Source organism: Leptonotus elevatus, chromosome 21, assembly GCF_054856555.1.
Source record: "Leptonotus elevatus isolate MCC_2025b chromosome 21, RoL_Lele_1.0, whole genome shotgun sequence".
Classification (NCBI taxonomy): domain Eukaryota; kingdom Metazoa; phylum Chordata; class Actinopteri; order Syngnathiformes; family Syngnathidae; genus Leptonotus; species Leptonotus elevatus.
The window spans coordinates 5,293,697-5,317,671 of NC_141259.1; the positions used below are offsets into that span (position 1 = coordinate 5,293,697).

The 23,975-nt window shown below is 36.8% G+C and overlaps 2 protein-coding genes across 4 annotated transcripts; one reads left to right on the forward strand and one right to left on the reverse strand.

Moving 5' to 3' along the window:
* Window positions 1–137: 137 nt before the first annotated feature.
* LOC147155650 (natterin-3-like) lies at window positions 138–9,041 on the forward strand. Its single transcript, XM_086066173.1, has 4 exons — window positions 138–178; window positions 1,851–1,932; window positions 4,529–5,054; window positions 7,889–9,041. Exons 3-4 carry the CDS (start codon window positions 4,620–4,622, stop codon window positions 8,315–8,317), a joined length of 864 nt encoding a protein of 287 aa, XP_085922299.1. The 5' UTR covers window positions 138–178; window positions 1,851–1,932; window positions 4,529–4,619; the 3' UTR covers window positions 8,318–9,041.
* A 3,305-nt stretch (window positions 9,042–12,346) lies between these two features.
* On the reverse strand, window positions 12,347–22,020 carry fbxo15 (F-box protein 15). 3 transcript variants are annotated; one of them, XM_086066171.1, is made up of 9 exons: window positions 21,741–22,020; window positions 21,364–21,468; window positions 20,171–20,398; window positions 17,019–17,150; window positions 16,801–16,930; window positions 16,258–16,340; window positions 15,571–15,716; window positions 14,327–14,451; window positions 12,347–13,906 (listed from the first exon to the last, which is right to left on the reverse strand). In XM_086066171.1, exons 1-9 carry the CDS (start codon window positions 21,815–21,817, stop codon window positions 13,640–13,642), a joined length of 1,293 nt encoding a protein of 430 aa, XP_085922297.1. In that variant the 5' UTR covers window positions 21,818–22,020; the 3' UTR covers window positions 12,347–13,639. The 3 variants fall into 3 exon arrangements, with proteins under 3 accessions (XP_085922297.1, XP_085922296.1, XP_085922298.1); XM_086066170.1 differs by having other exon boundaries at window positions 17,019–17,213; XM_086066172.1 differs by having other exon boundaries at window positions 17,019–17,213; window positions 21,360–21,468; window positions 21,741–21,788.
* Window positions 22,021–23,975: the final 1,955 nt, after the last annotated feature.

Genomic DNA, 23,975 nt, shown 5'->3' on the forward strand with positions numbered 1-23,975 from the left:
AACATCACAAAGGAAGATTTAAGACATTACATCATATAATGCTCTGTGACATAACAAACATCGAAATTAGACTTATCATCATAAAGGAAGTTTTTTTTTAATATAAATACATTAGTAACCACACAGGAGAAAATAATCGACTTTCTTGACTCGTGCAATTTGCCACTGACTTCTGAAGGTTTGTGTTTTCTTTATATTTGCTAAGTAAATGTGCTTTATGTGCAGTTATGTTACAATTAGACCTCGCAGGGTAAACACTACCTGGCCTGTTTTTTAAAAATTCCATTTCATTCCATTACGGTTGCTATATTTGCACTTTGTTTACATTTCATTTGTGGAAAAAAGGGGGCTTAAATATTTAGGCCATATCACCCACCCCTAGTATATACTATTATTTATTCCATACTGTGCGTTGTTATTATTTTAATTTTGCACAAGGGAGCAAGAGATAAGAGTGCCAACAAGTTTTGTTTACTTTGTTGAAAAATGAAGCTGATTTTAACAAGAAAATGAAGTCCTCCCTCGTTGGGGATCGTTCAAATGCACAAAGTCGGCCCTCGGCCCACCGTCTAAAATAAGTGCACCTTGTTATTTAAAAAAAAAAAAGAAATAAAAAAGTGACTCATGTATAGTTAATGACCTTGTTGAGTTCTACCCCTCACATTCTTCTCTCAGTTAAAATTAGACGGGTCTATTTCTGGTTTCAAGCTCATTCAGATCAACTTTGTAAATGAAATTGGAGCTTGACATCACCTCCAAATTCCAGGTGGAGGGTACGCTATCTGCACTGTTTAATTGCTGTTCTGTTGAATTAACAGTAACACAATAAACCACCACCGATTCATGCATCATCAATATCGAGCACCTATTTGCATTTTTTTCTTTGCTTACTAAAAGCTCTTAGCAAAGAAAAAGCACATTTTTGCACATATCTGCATAGTTCCTGTTCTCTTTTTGTCCTCACTAGTGAGACAATTCAGCACATTAAAACTGTCTTACTGTTTTTCCACTATTTGTGCCACTTTTAGCCGACGAGTACACAATAGCCTTACGAGTAAACTACTGTGCAATGTTACTAACACTGTAGGCTTCATGAAAAGCGCACTTGCTGCAACTTGGCATACTGGTAACAAAACTGTGCACTAGTAGACATCTGCGTGCTACAAGTACTACTAGTGAAGTGCTAGATGTTAATGATTCGATTTAAGGACACACACAAAATTAGTAAGACAGGCATTCTACTAGTGTTCTGAAATGTCTTACTTGTGAGGTCTGTGTGTGTGATAGTATGGACCTAATGAATAACTAGGATGCACTAGTAGAATGACTAGGGCACACGAGCAGAATGGTTAGGACACACCAGTCGACGACTTTATAGTAATAAGGGACTAATAGAAATCTAAGGTACACTAGTAGAACAAGCACAACACATTAGTAGGATGCCTAGGGCACACTAGTAGAACTACAACAAGGCTATAGTGAAACAACTAGGACACTAGTGAAATGACAAGGACACAGTAAAACAACCACACTCAGCACACTAGTCATACGACTGAGACACACTAGTAGAACAACTAGAACACACTAGTAACTCCAGTACATGTTACTAGTGTTAGTGAAGCCAAACAGTGTACTATTTAACATACATTTGAGAGTACTACAAGTGAAGAGCAAGATGTTAACAGGTATACTTTTTAATGTTATCAGTGCTACTAGCAGCACACAGTTGGATTCAGTCAATTAGTGCACAGTTCTGCCCACTAGTAGCATGTACAGCAGTTGTCCTGCTATATTGTCTATAATCCAGCCCTGAAAATGTGAAAATGTTGACTGTGGTGTTTGATGACCAGATGAGGATGCTGCTGTTTCTGTGCGTGCTGGTGGGCGGGTTCTGTGCCGGCTTCATCCCAGGGAGAGCTCAGGTCGTGACAGGTGAATGGACGCTGTGTTATTTCCTGTGTTACATCGTGTGCTACATTGTGTGTGACTGTGTGTCAGAATGTGAGTTATTTGATTATTGTTATTGGGTTGTATGTTGTCTCATGTGTTAGATGGGTGCGTGCTTGTTTTACAGTGTGTATATATATTGTGTCATTCATATATGCAATACAGGCCAAAAGTTTGGACACACCTCACGCAATGCATTTTCTTTATTTTCATGACTATTTACATTGTAGATTCTTCAAAATAGTCACTCTTTGCCCTGGTGATTTTTTTCTGCATGCTATTGGTATTCCCTCGATGAGCTTCAAAGTAGTCACCTGAAATTGTTTTCCAACACTATTGAAGGAGTTCCCAGAGGTGAGAATGCCAAGAGTGTGCAAAGCAGTAATCAGAGCAAAAGGTGGCTATTTGAAGAAACTAGAATCTAAAATATGTTTTCAGTTATTTCACCTTTTTTTGTTAAGTACATGTGTTTATTCTTAGTTTTGAAGCCTTTAGTGAGAATCTTTTGGCCTTTACTGTATTTCCACTTTAATAAATAACCCTTGAATCATATTGTACCCTGCATGTATGGAGATATTATTTGATTTATTAAATAATTGGTTAAACATTTAGTTAAATAAAGTGAAAATAATAAGATTATAACACGATTATTAACCAAATTTTTTTTTGTATATTAAACATGTCCAACCATCCATTTTTTTAAAATCTCAATAACTGATATTTTTTTTTTTATGATTCAATCAAATATACAAGAATAATTATTTTAAAAACGTAGCTAGTTATTTAGAAAAAACCTTACTTTTCATTTTTTTTCAGAAGTCATTCTTATGACTTAAATTTATATATATTACATTCTTGTTATTTACAAATTAGTCAAATATTAGGAATTATATGATTCAAAATTATATATATATTTTAAATTAAAAAACATTGCATTCTCTATTAAATAAATGGTTATTTATGTGAAAGCATTCACACGTTATTTGGATTTATTTTTATTTTTATTTTTCTCTTCTCACATTTTCGTCCTTGGTTCCACATACAACATTCAGTTTTTACAGTTCCAATTTCAACTTGTTTCAAAAATTCATGCCAACCGAGAACTCATTTTTCTCATTCCACTTATGTACAGTTTTCACACAATTTAACATTTAATATAACATTTTCCCCATTCATTTCCAATGGGACAGTCATTCAATTTTAAGCCACTCCCTTACATGCATTTCCATCTGTTACAGCTCGGTGGAGCAGTTGGTAAAGTGCATTGTAATGATGAAACACTTATATCTCGTGTGACACCTTGCCTGCATTCACTACCTGCATGTGTGCGTGCTCAGTTGAAGCAAGAAGGGAGCGATGACTCACGTGATTCTCGCAGCTGCTCTTCCCATGCATTTGAACAGGAAATGGGTAAATTCAGCTATTTTAATGATACAATCATTGAAATTATTAGCTTGAGAAAGAAAATCACTGAAAAGCATAGAAGTAAAATGAAACATAAATTTTGTATCATTTTTTAAATTTTATTTTACTGTTCACATGCAGTGGAAAGCAAAGAACAGCAGAGGACACTGGTGTGTCTTCCCTGACTGTCAGAGGCATGTAAGAAGGTGGTTCAAATCCCGCTTGGAGAAATATTTCATTTTCAGAAATGGCCATTGTCTAATTATATAACGTCTATTGAATTGAATATCATTTCACATTATTAAGTTGTTTTTTAAAATATATGATTCCATATTTTCAATGAAAAAACTCACTCATTCAACTTGGCATTCAGCAAATTCAACAGCAGTTTTATACTGCATTAATAAATACATTTACATAGTCCACAATAGTGATGTGGTTATCGCACATGCCAAACGGGTGGAAGATCTCAGTTTGAATCCTGCTTGGAGCACATTTTAGTCCAAGCTTTTTTTCATATAATAATCATTGTCTAATTATTTAACACCCATTTCTCATTCCTTAGATTCAGTTTTAGCGTTATTCAACATTTTAAACCCACTAAATCCCTATTTATTTTCAACTATACATTTACTGGCATTCAGCAAGACATTCTTCAGTACCATTACACAACATTTCAGTGGCTTTATCCAGTCACCCGTGGCTCAGTTGGTAGTGTGACGGAGCATTTGAAAATTAAATGGGAGATGATGGTTTGAATCCCACCTTAGATTCATTGTGGTTTTAAGTTTTTATTGTATTTTATTTTATTTATTTATTTGTTTATTTATTTACCATACAACTAACTGATAAGTTGCAATGTTCACATAATTATTCTTTCAGTATTCTTCATAAGCATTCCAAAACATTCCATATGCATTCAAATATTAGCATTCAGCTTTCAGCATTCACACGCAATTTCTCCAGAAATTGTACATCTAGTATTTATAAATAATCAAAGTAAAGCAGGAGAATGAATGATTATTTTATTATTAAAATCAACATATTTTTCATTTTTTTCATTTGTATAACATTATCTACGAATGACCTGGCTCACACGTGTCCTTTGAGCACAAACTGTATCATGTCAGGTCCTGGCAATTGAGTCTCCTCATAACCATTTCGCTTTCCCCCGTAGACCCCCTTAGTGGGAGAAGTGGGAAGGGTCACTGCCCAACGGTGCAGTGGCCGTTTACATCCTCTACACAGGGCGCACCGACTATGTGTGCATGTGCAATTGCGTACCGGGCTTCTACAACCCCGCCCTGGGACCCTACTGCTACTTCCCCTCTGGGACAATCGAGCACAACGGCACCGATTTCTACATCCTGACCAACATTGACAACTTTGAGATCCTGGAGTGGAAGGAAGGCTCATACGGCTCTGTGCCGCTCAACAGTGTGGAGATGTGCTTCGGTTACGAGACCACCTACGTGGGCAGGAACAAATACGGCCTTGGCAAAGTGGTGCCGAAGCATGAGGTCTTCTACCTGCCATGGAAGGGCTACGAGTACTGGTACAAGAGCTACCAAATCCTGACCATCAACCAGGACCCGTACGAGCAGCACATCTCCAACGTCCGCTACGACCTGGGCCGCGCGGCCATCTTCGAGAACTCGCCCCAGACCATTCACATCACCGATATGATCAATGAGCAGTGCGAGGTAGTCAATTCTTAATTTCTATTAGATCCAAGAATGGTCGTGGAATTTTGTAACATGAGGTTTCAAAATAGTACAGCAAAACTTCCAATGGAAATTTTCCAGACATTTACTAGCACTTTTCCATCCCTTTGATTGTATCTTTTTGCATTAAATGACCCTCAAGTCCCTGTGAGTTCCCTACAAATTCCATTGGAAAGTTTCCATTTTGGAATACAAAAACTCAAAACTTCTTGAGCCTAACTTCCCATGAAAATGTATGAAAACTTGACATAATGTTGTTAAAAAGACACTGGAAATTTTCCTAAATTACTCCCAATTTCCCCCCAAAAAAACCCCATAATTTCCTTTCAGATGTTTTCAATTAAGAAAACAATATTTCCACAGTTCTCCATCTAAATTTTCAGACTTTCTTGATACTTACTGAGTGGATTTTTCCACCCCTTTGTTTGAATGTTTTACTTTTCCCATTAAATAGCCATCACTTCCAAACTGATTACTATTCCCAGGAATTCCCATGGAATTTTGTCACATTTGTAATCCATCCATCTGAACCGCTTAACCTCACGAGGGTCACAGACCCGTCTTTGGGCAGTAGGCCGGGTACACCCTGACCTGGTTGTCAGCCAATCGCAGACATATAGTCATTAAAAATCCCATGGTTTAACTTTCTGTGAATGTTTTTCAGAAATTCACTGGAAATTTAGTTTTTTTGTTGTTGATTTTTTTTTGAGAGAGAGGGAGAGAGCTCAGTATTTCAGTTCATCCAGTATCAGTTCATTCGGTAATCTTACCGATTCGACATGTCATCATCATTGCTCTCTCTCTCTTTTTTTTTTTTAATGTGCGTGAGTATGTGCGTGCGTGTGAGTGTGTGCTCATTAACTCACCTAAAACCTATTAAACCTATGTGTCTATTAACAAAGTGTATTGTGCAAAACTAGTGCAGTGAGTTAAAGAGGAGCGACCAGCGGGGCCTCTCCCAACCCGGCGGGGGCAGGAGGCGAACCCGCCCACCAGGCAGAATAAGACTAACAGGCAGAAGAAGTAACCAGATTTAGATTAAAAGATTCTATACACGTATACCATGTTTATATACATTTTGATGTTTGGTTTTTATTCGAAGCAGAGATTTTTTCCATTAAAATGTGATTTATGAGGAGGTTAGACCATTGGTCGATATTCAGAGTTTGTTTATTTTTCCAGTTAACAAGAATAGTTTTTTTAGCGATAGTAAGAGCTGCAAGTGTAGATTAAAATTGTTAACGTGGTAAGTCAGTTGTTGTTAAGTCACCTAGCAAACACAAGTTTGGAGATAAAGGTATCCTACAGTCCAAGATAGCGGAGAGTTTTTCTAAGACTTTAGTCCAGAAATACATAACCGGAGTGCATAACCATAAAGCATGAAAATAAGTGTCTGTAGTGTTTTGTAAACACTGGAGACAAATGTCGGAGTCTGAGAGTCCCATTTTCTTCATCATATATTGAGTAATATGTGTTCTATGAATAATTTTATATTGGATAAATTGTAAATTTAAGTGTTTTGTCATTTTAAATACGTTTTCACAAACTTGAATCCAAAAGTCAGATTCCGGAGCTATAGACAAGTCTGTCTCCTATTTCGTGATCGGTAAATACATTTTATCAGTATACGAAAGTAACATTAATTTTTGAGAGTTTTTTTTGTCGGAGAAAGCTTTGTAATATCTTTAGCTAAAACAGGCGGTTGGAGAGTACGCCGAAGTGTTGGAATTTGTTTCTTTATCATACTTTTAACTTGCAGATAATGTAAAAAAAAAATCGTTTTTTATTTAGTTTTTTTCAAACACAAAAAACAAACAATAAAAAACAAGTCATAAATGTCATCATGATACAAGGAATACAACTCGTAAGTGATTTAAAAATTTAACACCTGATGGTACAAATGATCTCTGGTATTGATTGGACTTTGCCTTCTTAGACAAGGCCAACCTCCTTCCTGATGGCAATAATTGAAACTCTGTAAAAAAAAAAAGGGGGGGGGGTGCTGGGGGTCTGCCAGGATGCCCTTAGCCCTTCAATTACATCTAGTTTGGTAGACCTGGCTGAGACCAATAACATCAATCCCAGTTATCTTTCCACACTGCTTGACAACACCCGCTAGCTTGTTTTTATTAACCAGGCTGAGATTGCAAAACCAACAAATTATTGCAAATGTGAGTAAGGATTCAACGAATGACGAATAGAACATTTTCACAAGTGAGAAATCCTCAACTTCATCAAAAAGAACAATCTCTGATTGGCCTTCTTCAGAATTTTATCTGTATTACAAGTCAACTAGTTATCCAAAATAGTTCCTAAATATTGTATTATCTATCTATCTAAATAAGCTATTGTAAAGATATTTTGGGGTAATTTTCTACATTGAGCAGCTTCAAATAACCGTCAATTCCCCATTCATTACTATAAATTCCCAGGAGTTCCAATGGAACATTTCCCATTTGCAATACAGTGTTTCAAAATTCTGACTTTCAAATATCTAAAGATATTTACAAAAATAAAATATTTCCAGAAATTTACTGGAAATTCTCCACCCCTTCACTTGATTTTGATACTTTTCCATTAAATATGTGACTCTCACTATAAATTCCCAGGAATTTCCATGGCATTTTTGATTTTGTAATACAGTCTTAAAATTCCGTGGTTTAACTTTCCATGGAAATTTATGAAAAAGTCTCCAGAAAATTGCTGTAAATCTTTCACCGTTTGTCATTGAAATATTCTTGACATGATTCACTGTGGAACATGTTCAATTTGGAAAACAGTACTTTGACGATTCCCCATGTGAAATTTCACAGAAGGTGACCAAGACGCTGACTATCACCGAGACTACCAAGATTGAGAACACATGGAACATGGACCAGGCTATCAAGATGGGCGTCAACAGCAGAATCACGACCAATGTCCCGCTACTGTCGTCAGGCAACCTGAGTTTGAGCAGTGAGATGACCTTCCAGTTCTCCAGCAAGACCACCCACGCGGAGACCATCTCCCGCTCGGTGACCGTGAATGGGGAGGAGCCACCCAACCACTCATGCGAGATGCGAATGGAGATACGGAAGACGACGATCGACATACCGTACAAGGCCCTCCTCACCCGCAAGTACAGCAACGGCAAGACCCAGAAGACGACCATATCGGGCACCTTCAACGGCGTCGTCGTTGAAGACGCGCACGCAAGGATGCAGCGGTGCCGGCCCGTGTACAACGCAGAGCCCTGCCCATGATGACCGTGATCATCACATGCCACTGCAAAAATCAGCTATCTAACCCAGCCTTAAACTCTTATATGTAGTCTTATTGATCCTGTTTTGAGAATAATATAGTATGCAAGAGCAGAATTTCTAAGATTATTAACTCATTCACTGCCATTGACGGCTATAGATGTCAAAAATTAATTTTAACTATTGCAATTAGTTTAAACATTTTTTTTCTTCTTTTGTTAACAAGAGTATGAAAACCTAGAATTTTTTTTATTGTACATTTATAACAAATATATAAAATTTGTGATTAATCGTGAATTAACTATTGAAGTCATGCGATTAATTACAATAAAAAAATGTAATCGACTGACGTGATTAAAAAAAAAATACAAAAAATACGGTGGCTGACTGGTTAGCACGAACGCCTCCCTGGAGTTTGCATGTTTTCCCCGTGCTTGCGTGGGTTTTCTCCGGGTGCTCCGGTTTACTCCCACATTCCAAAGACATGCATGGCAGGTTAATTGAACACTCTAAATTGTCCATAGGCTGGCAACCAGTTCAGGGCATACCCCTGCCTATTGCCCGATGCCGGCTGGGATAGGCTTCAGCGTGACCCTTGTGAGGACAAGCGGTTAAGAAAATGGATGAATATTTCTATTAGTTTAACATTTATTCCCACTTTTGTTAACAAAAGTATGAAAACCTAGATTTTTTTAATGAATTAGAACAGATATAAAATTTGTGATTAAAAAACTAGTGAAGTCATGCGATTAATTACGTTTAAAAATTGTAATCGCCCAACACCCCTAATTTTTAATAATCTTTTCTTTAAAAAAAAAAAACATTATAAATTATTTTTTTTTTAAAGAAAAACAAAAGATTATTAAAAATTAGGGGCATCAGGCGATAAAAATTTGTAATCGTAATTAATCGCATGACTTCACGAGTTAACTCACTATTAATCAGAAAATGTTATATCTGTTCAAAATGTACAAAAAAAAAATCTAGGTTTTCATACTCTTGTTAACAAAAATGGAAAAAAAATGTTAAACTCATAAAAATAGTTCAAATGAATTTTTGACGTCTATAGCTGTCAATGGCAGTGAATGAGTTAAGAGATAAATTATTCTCACACATATTTAATCAAAGCATTTGAGTTTATTGATAAAGATTAAGTTTAATATTTGCTTATGGCTGATGCCAAAAGTGTACTCAGTAAACTTATTGGCACCACAGTATTAAACAGAAACAGCTTGCTCTTATTAAGAAGGATTAGATGTCCACAAACTTTTCGTTTGTGTGTTAAGATTGAAGAATGGCTATTCTCTATTATAAGCCATGAAACGCAGTAGGCCTGTCATTAACTAGTGAGATTAAAGGGCTAATGACGTGTGTACATTCATTTATCTTACAATTTAAAGTTAAGTTATAACCAGTACCATATAGGTGTGATATTTTATACCAATTTTTTTTTGTTTTATTAAACAAAATAGTATTTGACATGAAATTGTTGATATAAAGGGCATTTTGTGTGAAACTTTAAGTGATTTAATACAAACAGTGGAGTAGTTATATTGTTATAAGTGAGTTGAGTTTTTATTATTATTTTCCCTTGCAATCCAGTAAGCACGATTATTTAGTTCTAAAGAATTACTGACTTTCGTCCATATTGTGTGTTTTTTCTTTCTTTTTTCTTTTTGCAGGAGCTGGGTTTTAGATAAGTAATCTCTGCAAGAGTTACATCAGGCTCGCGCTGTTAAATTGCACAGAGAAGTGATGTCTGTGTAATATCGAGCAGTTGTATTATTTCTAAATAGTTAATAAATATTAAAAAAATCTCTTATTTATTTATTCTTTCTTTGAGTTGGGTCTAGCTTATTTTATGATAGTTTTAGAGTGAAAGAGTAACTGCATACTAGACATTCAGAATAGTCTATACTAACTATTTTATTCAGACAATTTTTGAATTGTCACTTTGTGAAATAAAGTTAGAATTATTTTTAACAATATTTGTCTTATTAGTGATTAGGAGAATTAACTTACTAATTAAAGTAATAATTTAAATAACTTTAGTTTGAAAATTGTCTTATAAGGGATTATCAGAAATAGAGACCTACTTTTATCTGATTAAAATCTTTTCTCTGAGTTGTCAGAAAATTTTTAAGATATAATTATTACTGTAATGTAGTCTAAAGTTTGATTATCAAATTTAGTAAATTTTTAACTAAGATTTGCTAACTTGGAAGAATTAACTGGTAAATTAAAACACTTTATTCAGTTATAAGACTTTAGTCTTAGTATAAAAAATGAAAGTATGATAGAATGCTTCCTCTTATTACTGAGACTTTTTCTAATATTAGTAGATTTACTGCTTTTTGGTATTATTATTGGGTTTGAGGAATTCTTGGTTTTTGACTTTAATACATTTTATTTGAGTCATTTTAATTATTAAATCTCATTTGGCTGTAATTTTTCCTACTTTACATTTTTGATAAACAAATTGGACCTAGTTTAAGACAATTTTTTAAATTTGAATTTGAATTATTTAGGTAGAGTTAAATTGAAGAAATTTACTCTCTTGGCTCAACTATTTAGCAACATGATAATTACATTTCTTCTTTTTATTAATGTATTCCCCTCTAGTCTTAGAGAATACAACAATATTTCTATTTTTGACATTATTTAGACGCAAAGGTTATTTAACCCTATTTTTGCCATTCTTTTGGTTGTACTCATTAATTCACCTGAAACCTTAAAAATCCCATCCCTTTCACCTGAACCGAATACTTCAGAATCCCGATAGAGTCGAGAAGTTGTCAGGAGACCCAAGGAGTGATCAAACAAAAGAGAGAAAAGTGAAATCCAGCACTGACCAGACACAATCTACGACCCACCTAAACCAGAATCTTTCACCAACCCCAGAAGCATCTAAATTCCAACAAATTAGGGAGGCCTCAAGAGACCATAGGAAAGACTAAAGAAAGGAAGGAAGGATAGATGAAGCAGAGTGTGATCCACAGACACTAGCCTCCACCGATTCAGCGACCAGAGGAAGAAGCAGATTGTGTTTGAATTTCGGTAGATGCTGGTGTGGTGGATCTGGCATGCATGAAAAACCTCTACCAAAGAGGGGAGCCGTCGACCCCGGCCAGGACAAAGCAAGCACAACACCTCAGGGCCCCCCAGGCCACGGCAACGCCAAGGGACAGCCCAGGGGCCACCGGCCGGAGAGCAAACCCAGGAGCCAGGAGCGCCCCCCACCCCAACACGGCCCGCGCCCCCAATCCAACGCAGCAGGACGGGGTGCCCGCCAGGCACCCCACCGGCCCACAGCCCCCGCTCCCCCCCCCCCCCCCCCCAACGCCCCCCATCCACCACAACCTAGCCCCGGCCGCCCCCAGACACCCAACACCCCGAGCCCCCCCCGACCCCACAACCCCGGGGAGCTTCGTACCCAGGAAAAAAAAAAGAACATGAATGGATGGATGGTTACATACAAGGTATTAAAAAAAAGAAGTCTTGATAGCAAAGTTGTATTTTGTCTTTATCTTTCTTCAGTTGGACTCTACTGTACACTCTTGAATGTTCTAGAAAGCCATCTGCAGTTTTATAATTTATAAGTGGGATTTAATCGATAGAATTGTTTAATGAATAAGAATTGTTTAGAATGTCATAGTGTTTGTCATAGTGTCAGTATAATATTGAATCTTGTTATATGGGTCATTTTGTGACCTGTATTGATGACAGAAGAGTAAATTAAAGGAATCAAGTAGCGTACAAACAAGACAAATATTAGTGTGTTAATACAGTAAAAATATGTATTTTCATTACAAACAAGTGTGTTGGATGGAGAAGTCTATTTGAAATGTTGAAAAAAGTCAACTTGAAACACCTGCATTAAATAAGAGATTTGCTGTAATGGTTATTTTGTTTGTATGTGGTGTGTTTGATAAAACATCCATCCATATTTGGATTTCATACTGTAACGCGCGGTGGCTGATCGGCCATGGACGGCGCAGCTGGACAGCAAAAACGGGAGAGCAACAAAGGAACTGGACGTCCACAGGCTCACTTTATTAAAAGAAAACAAAGTGATGGTACGTCCCTGCGTCCCAAGTAGATGACATCACGGTCATCATGTGCAGGCACTCCATCACAGCTCCCACATCTACAAAGATGACGCCGTTGAAGGTGCCCGATATGGTCGTCCTCTTGGTCTTGCCGTTGTGGTACGTGCGGGTGAGGAGGGCCTCGTATGGTACGTCGGCCATCGCCTTATGAATCGCCATTTGCACCTTGCATGAGTGTTGTGATGGCACCTTCCACTCCGTCCACAACGAGTGGGGGACGGTCTCACAGTGCTGAACTTGAGGAACCACCACCTTTTTTAATTTTTATTTTAATTTTTTATATAACATTCTGGAAAGAGAGCAGCACACATCTTTCTCATTTGTTTCTGCTTTCTACCTGCACATATAGATAAATATTTTTGTTCCTGTGATACACATTGCTGGACCTGTTGCATACAATTAATTTGAACACACCTGCTCCCTATTCACATCTGAGATATTTTAACACAAATCGTATGACACTGGGGAGGAAAAAAGACAAACTGTGCTTAGTGAAGGCTGTTTTACTTACGGGTGTAGTCACTTTTGTTGCCAAGGGGTTGAGCTATTAATTGATTCTACATTAAGTTGCTGTAATTTTTTTTAAACCAGTTATTTACTGTTAATTCTACAATTATTTAAAGTGTACACTCTAAAGTGAACCTGTTTTGGTCCCGTTATGAATCCATTACACACAAAGCTCATTGTTATCATTGTGCCTCAGCGGTTCTGTTATTATTGTTGACCGACTCTCTTCACAAGGCTTACGTGAATGACAGACAAATTAATTTACAAGCAAATATTCAAAAAAGCATTTCTTGATTTGATTCCAAAGAAGAGGCCTGTCTGATCTTTCCAAAATCATCCAGAGAGGAAGATTTAATAAGGCTTCATGTATGTGTGTTTTTTTTTTTTTTTTTTTAAGAATTTCCTTTTTGTAATTCCTAAAATATAGCCTTCAATGTAAAAAAGTAATCTTACTAAATTGGATTAAAATTGATCAAATACAGATGAAAAGTTGATAAAAATGTGCTGTTTGGACCTAGCGGCAACATTGGAGAATAAACAGTTTTTTTCAAGGTGAGCGTGAAACCCACTAAAAAATGGAAATATTACCTACAGAACTGCTTTACGTGACTGCTCACTCTAACACTAAATTCTATTGGTCTGCTCAGAATGCGGACATATGTGATTAAATAAAGAAAAGTCAATTCAATTAATGTCAAGTAGTAAATGTTCAGTATCCTTTTCTAAAATACTTGTTGACTTTGCAGGTTGTCACATAAACTGCTAAGCTGATGAGGAAAAACTGCTTCTGCTGCTCCATCTGCACAAATGTCATCAATACTTGACCCTCTGAGTCCTGATAGTGGACGAGGAAGTGTTCTGCGGCATGAAAAACTGAATATGGCATTTCCAAGTGCTTCATGGCAACTGGTGAGCTGACGCACCAAAAGGGTTTCTTGAACTCATCAAGAAGAGTGAGAGTCATGATACAGCGATTCTGATGAAGAGAAGATATATGATAAATGTTTGATTGAGGGAAAATTCAAATTAACGATGTAAAATACATTTCAATTAGTATTTTTTTTAAGAGCATGCTAGCCTTGTTTTGGAAGAGGGGGATCCAGTTATGAATTTATTTGGGACAATGATTAACTAGTTTATGTCAGAACTGTCATATTTTATTGAAGTGTGACTTTTTAATTGCTTGTACACAAATGGTTGGATCCAGTCTGAAGTTAAACAAGCAAGTAAATGTTTGTTTGTTTGTCAGTGAAGTAAATAAATGCCCTCAATCTCTCTATGTTGAACTACAGTAATCCCACACCCTGAGTTTGAATGTTTGGTTGTCTTAGAACTTTCAACCAATTAGTGACTGACTGAATCCAAACAGTGAACAAGTCTTATAACAAATTGGCACCTTTAATTCGCCTCGCAGGGCCTCGCACCTCCAGGGCAGAGTGACATTTCCTGACAAAGGTGTGTGCTGTGAAAAGCAGGTGTCATGAATGGCAGTAAGTTGGATATAGCCATCGCAGATCTGATCTGAAAGACATCATCATATTAGGTGTTTACAACCAAGAGATGCGATTTTTTTGTTTGCATGTTTGTTAATTTGGTCATATGATATTTCACAAATCAGCAGTTGTAATTGTAATTGCAATTATAGACTACAAACACTGATAAATGATCAGTGGTATCATTTATTAGCAATGCACATATTATGTTGTCTGTGGAGGAACAAAACTGCCAAAATAAAAAAATTAAATAAAAGTGAACATAAAAATGTATATAAAATATAATTTTATTTAAAAAAAACAATTATATTATATAAATAATTATAAAAAATAAAAACAAACAACAATAATAATAATACAAAGGGAACTATAACAACAAAAAAAGAAAAGAAAAAAAGAAGTAAAATAAACATGAAAATAAAAATGGATATAAAATCTAATTCAAAAATTAAATACAAAAAAATAATACAAACAAAAAAAATATATACAATAAAAATATACCTAAATACACACACAAATAAATAAATAAAAGTAAAAATGAATACAAAAATAAAAACAAGCTAATACAAATAGAAAAATAAATGTGGAAATAATTACAAAATAAATAAATAAAGAGAATCAAATATCAATCAATAAATAAAACCACTCTGCTCTCATATTTATTTCATGCTGCAGACAATGTCAGCATGAAATGGGCAAGGAAATGTTATTTAAATGAGAGGGTGGTCCTAAGTTTGTTTGTTCGTTTGTTTATTTGTTCATTTTTCAACTTTTCAACTGTTTTTCAACTGGCGCTGCGGAAGTGAAAACTCACGGAGCGATAAAGGAACGTCCTTCCTTGATCAGAGTCAGCCAAAGATTGTGTTTTGTTTTGAACTATTTGCCCATTGGTTGATCGATATGCGAGTCTATGTCAGACAAAATAACAAGATGAAAAAAATAAATAAATAAATAAATGCCAAAACAAACGAAAAACAAGATTAAAATAATAAATAAATCTTTACATGATGGAAGTTTGCATAAAAGCTTCTGGTATTGAAGTGAATTATTGAGAATTCATGTACTAATAGATTAATCACTAAACAAAAGTATAACACCCAAAGATATGTTATGCATATTATAGAATCTGAAAGAAAAAAAAGATTACCTCTTCGGCAGAATAACTGAGAGAAACTTCCAGACATGATCTCACGTTCAGTGCTGTGGAGAACTATATGTAGCTGGTAACCATGGAGACCATAATCAGGGTCAATATCATCAAATGGAGCTTTGACCACGGGCTCCACGTAGTGGCTATTAAAAGGAAAGTAAGATTATAAAAGTGTTCTCAGATATAGCCAGTAGAGGGGGCTGCATGCACACATATGAGCTATTTCCATTACATGCCTTGTGTTCAAATTAAAGGTCCATCCTTTTTTTTAAACGATGTTGGATCACATTTCATTTTAATACAGATTGGATTCGTTTCATCTAACATCGCCTCATCCAGTTTACAGATTTCAACCAATTATATTTTGTTTTTAATTTAAACATTTTAATGTATCTCTCTCAAAACCCCACTTCCACAGCTTAGTGGTCACCGATGCAGACATCTGACAGAAAGGGGAAAACAACAAATTTACCATGCTTAGTCGAAGCTGATGCGGACAAATGAGAGAAAGGGGAAAATGCCACAATGTTGACAAGATAACAACCACTGTGGTAGTGGAAGTGCCAGTGACGCATCACCAAGCAGAGCATCAAAGACAGATCACCTCGGGAATGAATGCTGTCACTTGCATTTGCCGGTGACACACTTTACCATTTCAAAACGTAAAAAGAAGATGTCGCCTACCTAAGAGAGGATCCCTGGGTACTTTTCTCCAGCAGCCTATGGAAGTGGAGGGTGAACATGACAAAGGCAACACTGTGTTGGTCCTATGAACAGAAGACTCAAATCAGCATTGCTATGTTCTCATTGTCGTGACTTATTGCGTTTTAAGCAATATTCAGTCTGGCTAATATTTGATAGTATCATGTTGGACCTGATCAGACTGCATTGGTCTACATTGCTGAGTTCTTTATGAAAGGAATGGCTAAGTCTAATGTTGTGGATTTTTTGTTGTGATGTGAAAGAGGATACAGTTTCCAAATAATCATTCCTCTAAAAATACAGGAAAGGTTTATGTCAAAGCAAGGAGCTTGTATTTAAGAAGGACAAATCGGCTGATGTTTCTTGTCACTGTCCTAGCAATCCTTCAGGGCTTGTTTTTATAATTTTGTCCTCTTTTTTTCTCCTTATTTATCTCCCAGGAAGTGTCATTTTAATCTCTTTTCATTGTCAACTTTCATAAACTTCATCAGTTCTATTCAGATGGCTACAATGTATCATAATTACCTTCCAAAGCCCCATGACAATGTGAGGCTTTAAAAGCTTCAATTCAACTAGCTGGTCCTGGCCGTAGTCCTGCATGCTTTTGGTCACACTCTCCATGTCCACCACATCCATGAGGGACCTCCAGCCAGGTCTGTCAGAGCAAGGAAAATACAATTGCACCGTGAAGAAGAGATGCGCCGGAGCGACGGTTGGATGGGGACTGATGTTGACTGTCTTACGCCTTGAGTCCGGGGCAGCTGAGGCCGACTCTCCTGACGCCATGGAGCTGGATGGTGGAAATCTGATGGTAGTCGGAAGAGAGGTTTGCATTCCAGCACAGCACTGCAGATGTCTCAAAGCACTGGAGCCAGCTGAGATCAAATGTGGCTTCATTTTTTGATTTGTCGATGACAGTCAACTCCCAGGTTATGTTTCTAGTGTGCCATAACATGCATAATCGATAAGTGCATTAGGTTAAACAGATTATTTTTTTATTATTATTGTTAACTCAACTTTTTTTTTTATCTAATGAACTTCCTCTGGAAGGATTGACAGGTCAGGTATGACAGACATAACTTCCGTATTCCACACATTTACAAAGCATCCTGAAAGTATTTTCAAAATTGTATTTTTTCCACAGTTTATGTTACAGCATAATCCCAAAAGAGCATCAATTAATTTCCCCCCTCAAAATTCTACACACAACACCCCATAATAAACAATGTGGAATACGTTTTTTGAAATGCTTACTAATTTATTAAAAATAAAAATAAAAAAACAAACAAACTATAAGACATCACATTCACAGCCTTTGCTCACTACTTTGTTGATGCACTTTTGACAGTAATTACAGCCTCAACTTTTTCATATCATGCCTAAAGATTGGCCTGAAAAACGGGTGTATTTTGTTTCTTAATTCATATTCCACAAATGCTCTATTAATTAATCAGCATGAAAGTGCTTTGCAAATAAAGATGACTTGACTTGACATGAATACCGTGTTTAGACTCGTGGGGCCGTATAGAACATTTTGTAGAGATTTTTTTATTTACTTGACTTCCCTTTAAAACTCTTTCAGCTACTTTGACACACTGAACACAAATGTGCCATTTTTAAGAAGATTTTGAAAATTGTTCATTATAAAGATAAATATGGCCTTCATTCTGAAAAAAATTAATTAAGGATCAGATGCATCATTGAAAAAAAAAATAATTATTATAATCAAAACGAAACTATGTATGCTGCATAAAAAATATTATTATTATTATTATTATTAATGTGTTTACAATTCTAAAATATTTGTCATTCATCATCATTGTAACTCTAGTACTGTACTTCTAATGAGTTTTAGCTATGTAATTTATTGTAATATTGTCATATTAAACATCCGCCCATCCATTTTCTTAACTGCTTATTCCTCACAAGGTTCGCGGGGGTGCTGGAGCCTATCTCAGCTGGCTTCGGGCAGTAGGTGGGGTACACCCTGAACTGGTTGCCAGCCAATCGCAATCGTATTAAACGTCATTCTTGTAAATCATTTTTACTTTAAAAGTTAACCCATTAGAATATATATATATATTTTTTGTAGTGTGTGGCCTTAGTACATCTTTGTAACTTTGCAATAAAAACAGCTAAAAGTGTAATGAAAATGTAGCGATATAATTTAACTGGCAGGAGGTCTTTTTTGGGGGGGGGGGGGGGGGGTTATTACATTTTACACTCACTAAACTAAAAGTTTAATGGCTATTCTGTTTGCTTTATCAGCAGTCGAGGGATTTAAGTGAAGTTGCTAATGGAATAAAATACAATAATGACATAAAACTGCACCTGCTCCGATGAATTTCTTGATCTAATTCAGTCTAAACGGAAGCTCAGGACTGTCCCTATTGTGATTTAGCTTGTGCCTCGCTGAGGCAGGAACAAAAGCACAAACTGGAGCAGCCTGTAAGGACCGAGATGACCCTGGGGATTTGGCCCGCCATTGTCTGTGTGTGTGATGTCTTCTGAAATGCTTATTAGCAAGGTAAATCGCACGCTCCTGAGTGTCTCAAACAGACAAACCCCTACGGGGAAGTGTCTGACTTGGTGGGGAAAGATGAGAGAGAAAGTATGTGTTCTAGATGAGGGGTCGGGAGGGGGCGTGGGTAAGTCATTTATTTCAACAATTCAGACAGCCTCCGCAAGGAAAACACTTATTTCTACTTCGCCTCTGTACCACAGCGACCGGCATGGAAGCCAAAATGGAACGCCTTACAGCCTCTAATCAGAGGTTGTAAAAAACCCAGCAGAACGTTACGGGGAGGCGGAGAGGGAGCCTCCCTCCGATCATGGATGCTGGAATACCTCCAAGCAGGAATTACATTCAGACCAAGCAAAACACGCTCCCCCATTAGGCAAGTTAGGCCAGCAACCTCTACTGTCAAAAGAGCCATAGGACAAATAAATAACAAAAAAAATATGTCTGGAGCCACAAAACCGTTGAACATTGTGATGAATGAAACGTTTGTGTTAATTTAATGAGGCTCAAGAGCTAATTAGAGCTGCACCGTAACACAAAATATGCAGCATCAAATACTTTCAGATTCAGATTAATTTTTTTCCTACCTTATGTCTTGTGTTTTTGGGTTTATTTATTTATTTATTTTTTGTAATTTATCAGACTTAATTTTTCATAAATGTTTCGACTTTTCTGCCTTTCTGTCAAATTTCTGACATTTCTGGCAATTTTATGGAAATATTATGGTTATTTTCTGCTCTCTTCACTTTTTTTTTTTGCTATCAATTTTCTGACATTTTGGTAATTTTGTGGACATTTTATGGTAACTTGGGATTTCTTCTTTTGTTTTTGCACATTTTATAATTACTTTTAGTACATTTTCTTTTCTGCCTTTTTTAAAATGATTATTCAGACTTTTTTTTGCAATTTTGTATACATTATATGGTAATTTTCTCCTTTTTGGACATTTGATGGTAATTTTTTTTTCATCTAACTCATCTCTTTTTTTCTGACAACTTACAAATTTGGACTGTGACATTTTGTGAATATTTAATTATTCATTTTTTAATCTAAATTAATTCAAACAATATTTTATCTAAAATAAAAATAAAAATTGAATATGTAACAAAAAACATTAATTTCAACTTTTTTTTTTTTTTGTTAGAGCCTGTCATAGGAGAGGGACTAAAGAGCCACGTGTGACTCCAGAGCCGCATGTTGTAGTTCCCTGAGTTAGGCAAATGCTCTGCTGTTTGTATATTTGTTGTGTTTGTTATGTGTTTATTTTGTTATAATTTTTTCAATGACAAGATTGAAATTGCACCGGCGGTTGTGTCAAACCTTGAGCACCTGTAGAAGAATTAAACATAGCACACATGATACTCGCTCGCTTACCGCAGCATCAGAACTGTGCGACTGGGCAACCCTGTGTGACGGCTGATGACTCCCTTGTGTGTTTTCCACTTCCTGCTATTCCACGCATCCAGAGTTTTAAAGTAACGCAGCTTCCAGTAACTTGAAGGGTGACACTGAGCCTCCAATGTGGTCATCTCCAGCATCTCTCTAACCACCTTCAATTGCTTCTTCTTTAGCAGCTTCTTGTATATATTTCGCCATAATGCCCTGCAAGCATGCAGTAATGTCAAAAATATCACATGTATGCTATTTTTGTTACTACCTCTTGATAGTTTGTTGAATCCAATGAAAGGCTTTGTTCAGTTGTTATCATTCTGAGCATATAAAGCGGCACCTGTGATTTCATGTTTTCTTCTAATTTAAAATTTGTGCACACAGTCATGATACAGTTAATAAAAGAAAAACCAAAACAATATAAACATCTTTATGGAGTGCATGCCAAAACAAATGTGTCTATCTGCTTTCTAATAATTGCCACAGCTCTTATCTTGAATACAAGTGGATTCCACAATTTGGGAGCAACAGACTTCAAGACTATCTCACCGTGGTTTTTAATCCTGTCTGGGGGGTAGTAAGTAAATAGCAGATCACAGTGGCCTAACAGGATAATAAAATGACACAAGATCCACCAATTCTTGAAAAGCCAGACCATTGTGGGCTCTGTAAGTGACTGTTAAAATGTTATACAAGAGCCTAAAATTAACAAGGATCACTGTGCAGGGTTTTATTGGACATTGGAGTTATGTAAGAAAACACTCCTCCTAATTTCCAGTATATTCTCATCTCCATTCTACACAAAATGCAATTAATTTACTCCATCCTTATTTTGAAGATATGTCGAGTTGTGAACATACTATATTTGTTGTGGTTCTCTGTCCTCATATTCTGAATGTTCCACTACAACCAACAAACTGCTCCATATCTGAAATTGGCACTAAACTAGCAGTGACACTGATATCGTATAATGGAAATAGCCTACATCAAAATTATGATCTGAAGGAAGCTGCAGAGTTGAATTCTAATTATCTCTGCAAAGGTTCCCCCGACCCTGCTTTTTCCTCGCTAGGCTTTTACGATTGCATTTGAATCCTGAAATCCTTTTCAGAGTGGATTTGTAACATTGTTGCCATTTAATGCACAGTGTGTGGAATATGTGGCAGACTAATACCTACTCATCATTGGCAAATTGATAGAAGATCTTACTGACGTGGCTCATGCAGAGTAGTGTACCAGCATCCAGGTAGGACAGGATCTTATTCTGGATTTCGTATGGCAGTCTGCAAAGAAGAAGAAAAAAAAGATATTCTAAACCACTTGCTGTTCTTCCTGCTGTTCTTTTGTATGACACTGACAGTTTTAATCTCCTTGACTGCATGAAATGATGACGTGAACAGCACAACAATAAAATTCCACGCGATATAAATGCAAGTGACAAATGACTAAATGCATAGTCTAGTGAGGCTTTAATGAACAAAACTAATTAGCTTGACATTTTTGTAGTAAAAAGTGGTGATCAGAGAAAATTATTTGATAAAAGTGTGCATTTTACCTTTCAATAAAGTTTTGACGTGATGCTCGAGAGAGTTTGTTAGATCGTTGGGACTTTGCTGCTCTTAATGCTAACATGTTGTTTCACCTACTTTGAAGCACTGCATTTATGGAAGCAAACACGGCTCTGGCCGTGCGGAAATATTTAGTCGGACACCACCTTCAAAACATTCACCGAGCGACTTTATGAACTTTGAATTAGTTTGAGAGAAACAGTACAAGCATCCTGTTTCCGTAGCAACATCAGCGTTCAGCGAAAGCGTCATTTCCGGAGATCAGACTTCCGGCTAAAAAAACAAACAAACAAAAAGGTAACAAATTATAATGACTAAAACTAACTAGCTAACGCTTTAGGTGAATTACAATTACAGAACATAACCTATTTGTATGAAAAAGACTGTGCCGAGCACAGCGATAACTGAACGTCCTCGAGTGACAAAGCAGTTATAATTAAGCTCGAAATGTAGTCTGTTGGACAGGTGAACCCTGTGTATTTAATTGGGTTACGGTAATTGTGAAGACCCGAGATTTGTTTGTTCATAAAAGAAAAAGAAAAAACGCTGAAAAAATAATACATAATCTAAGGTAAATAGATAGTATAATAGTCTTTTGAGTGCCTGCCCACATTGAAGTGAGACATTATTTTATTATCTGCCTAGTTTAGAAAATGTTACTCTTAGTGAAGCCTTCTGTGCCTACATACCACTGTTACCTAATAGTTACTGTTGCTTTTACTGTTAGGTGACCATCCATACACGGGGTTTCTCAGTCAACGGTATGATCAGCGAGGATGGCTGAAAATCCAGAGCCACTTTCAAGATCTGGCCAGAGTTTGTTAGCTGGACGACACTGCCTGGAAAACTATGTCAAAGCCATCAGCTAGAGAGGTCTTTCCACAAGCACCATTGTTTGCAGCCTGGGCGTGGGTGAGTGAAAAACTATGTCAAAGCCAAAAAGTAAGCAGAGCTGCATTTATTTTTTTTTATGCACAGATGGAAGCGTGTTTCTGTTTGGCGATGTTTACGTTGTCTCATGTAGCTCGCAAAAATTTTAAGTAAAAATTGACTGAAGTTTTGAATGTGAATTGACTGCAGTAAGTCAGGTATGAGCGGCACTACAATGTCAGTGGCCTTAAGCAAATACATTTAATGTAGTGATCTTTTCAAATTAACCACACAAAATGAAAGACTAATATTTTGACACACAATAATTAGAGTGGGAAAGCTTGACTCAATTAATTTGTCACCTCTACAGTGGCACAAATTGAATTTTGAAGCCCATGGGAGGAAGTGGTCACGCTGATGTCATAACGAGCTCACACATAGTGATGTAAGACACATGACACAATAACTCTTCATGTCACTCAAGGGTTTCTTTCAGGCTAATATGACAAGTTGGGCTAATTCTAAATGTGAATATAGTCCTACCATACAGAGATATTTATAGCTGACAGATGGATGAGAGGACAGATGGACACGGAGGGGCGTGCCAACATTAAAGTGAATGCGCCGTTTAGATGTAATGCCTGTTTATGCGTGATGTTTTGATTGCATCTGATTGCATTTAACACACACCAGACAATATGTCCTAAACAACCCAGAGGGAATAATGAGTCATGAAGACACATCTGACCTCTATGTGGACTCATTGCATGAAAAAAACCCCCACATGTGTAGATAGAAACACAAAACCAATCATGGTAGGCTGAGTCATTTTCCTCACACATACAAAAAAAAAAAAGGGCAGATGGCTCACTTTAAGAGCCGGCACATCATCGACCTCCCCGTTCCTGGAAGCCAGTAGGCACTGCTAGCTGTCAGGGGAAATAAACGTAACGTGGTCGTCAGTCTGGCCAATCAGCTTTCCTGAAGGACGTGCGGCCTCTTTTAGGGCAACGGCTGCCCCTGGTATGTTAATGCCATATAGGCCACATCCCTTTAGCTTGCATGTCCCCTGTACTTGACATTTGATGTTTTCCCATCGCTACGTGTCCTTCTTGAAGGCCTGGGGTCAGTTGTGGCTCTCGGATACCTGATGTCACTCTTCCGCATGGTTTGGCAGTCGACTCTGACAGTGCAATGTTTGTCAAATCGGCTTGAGAAAGGGGGAAGGAGTACTGTGATTAAGCCGAAAATTCCTTTTTCTTTGCAGTGCAAGCCATGTGAAGCTTTGCACCAGGACATTGTGCAGCTTGTGTATCAAGATTTTTCATCCTCCTCCAAACCTTTAGTTTTTG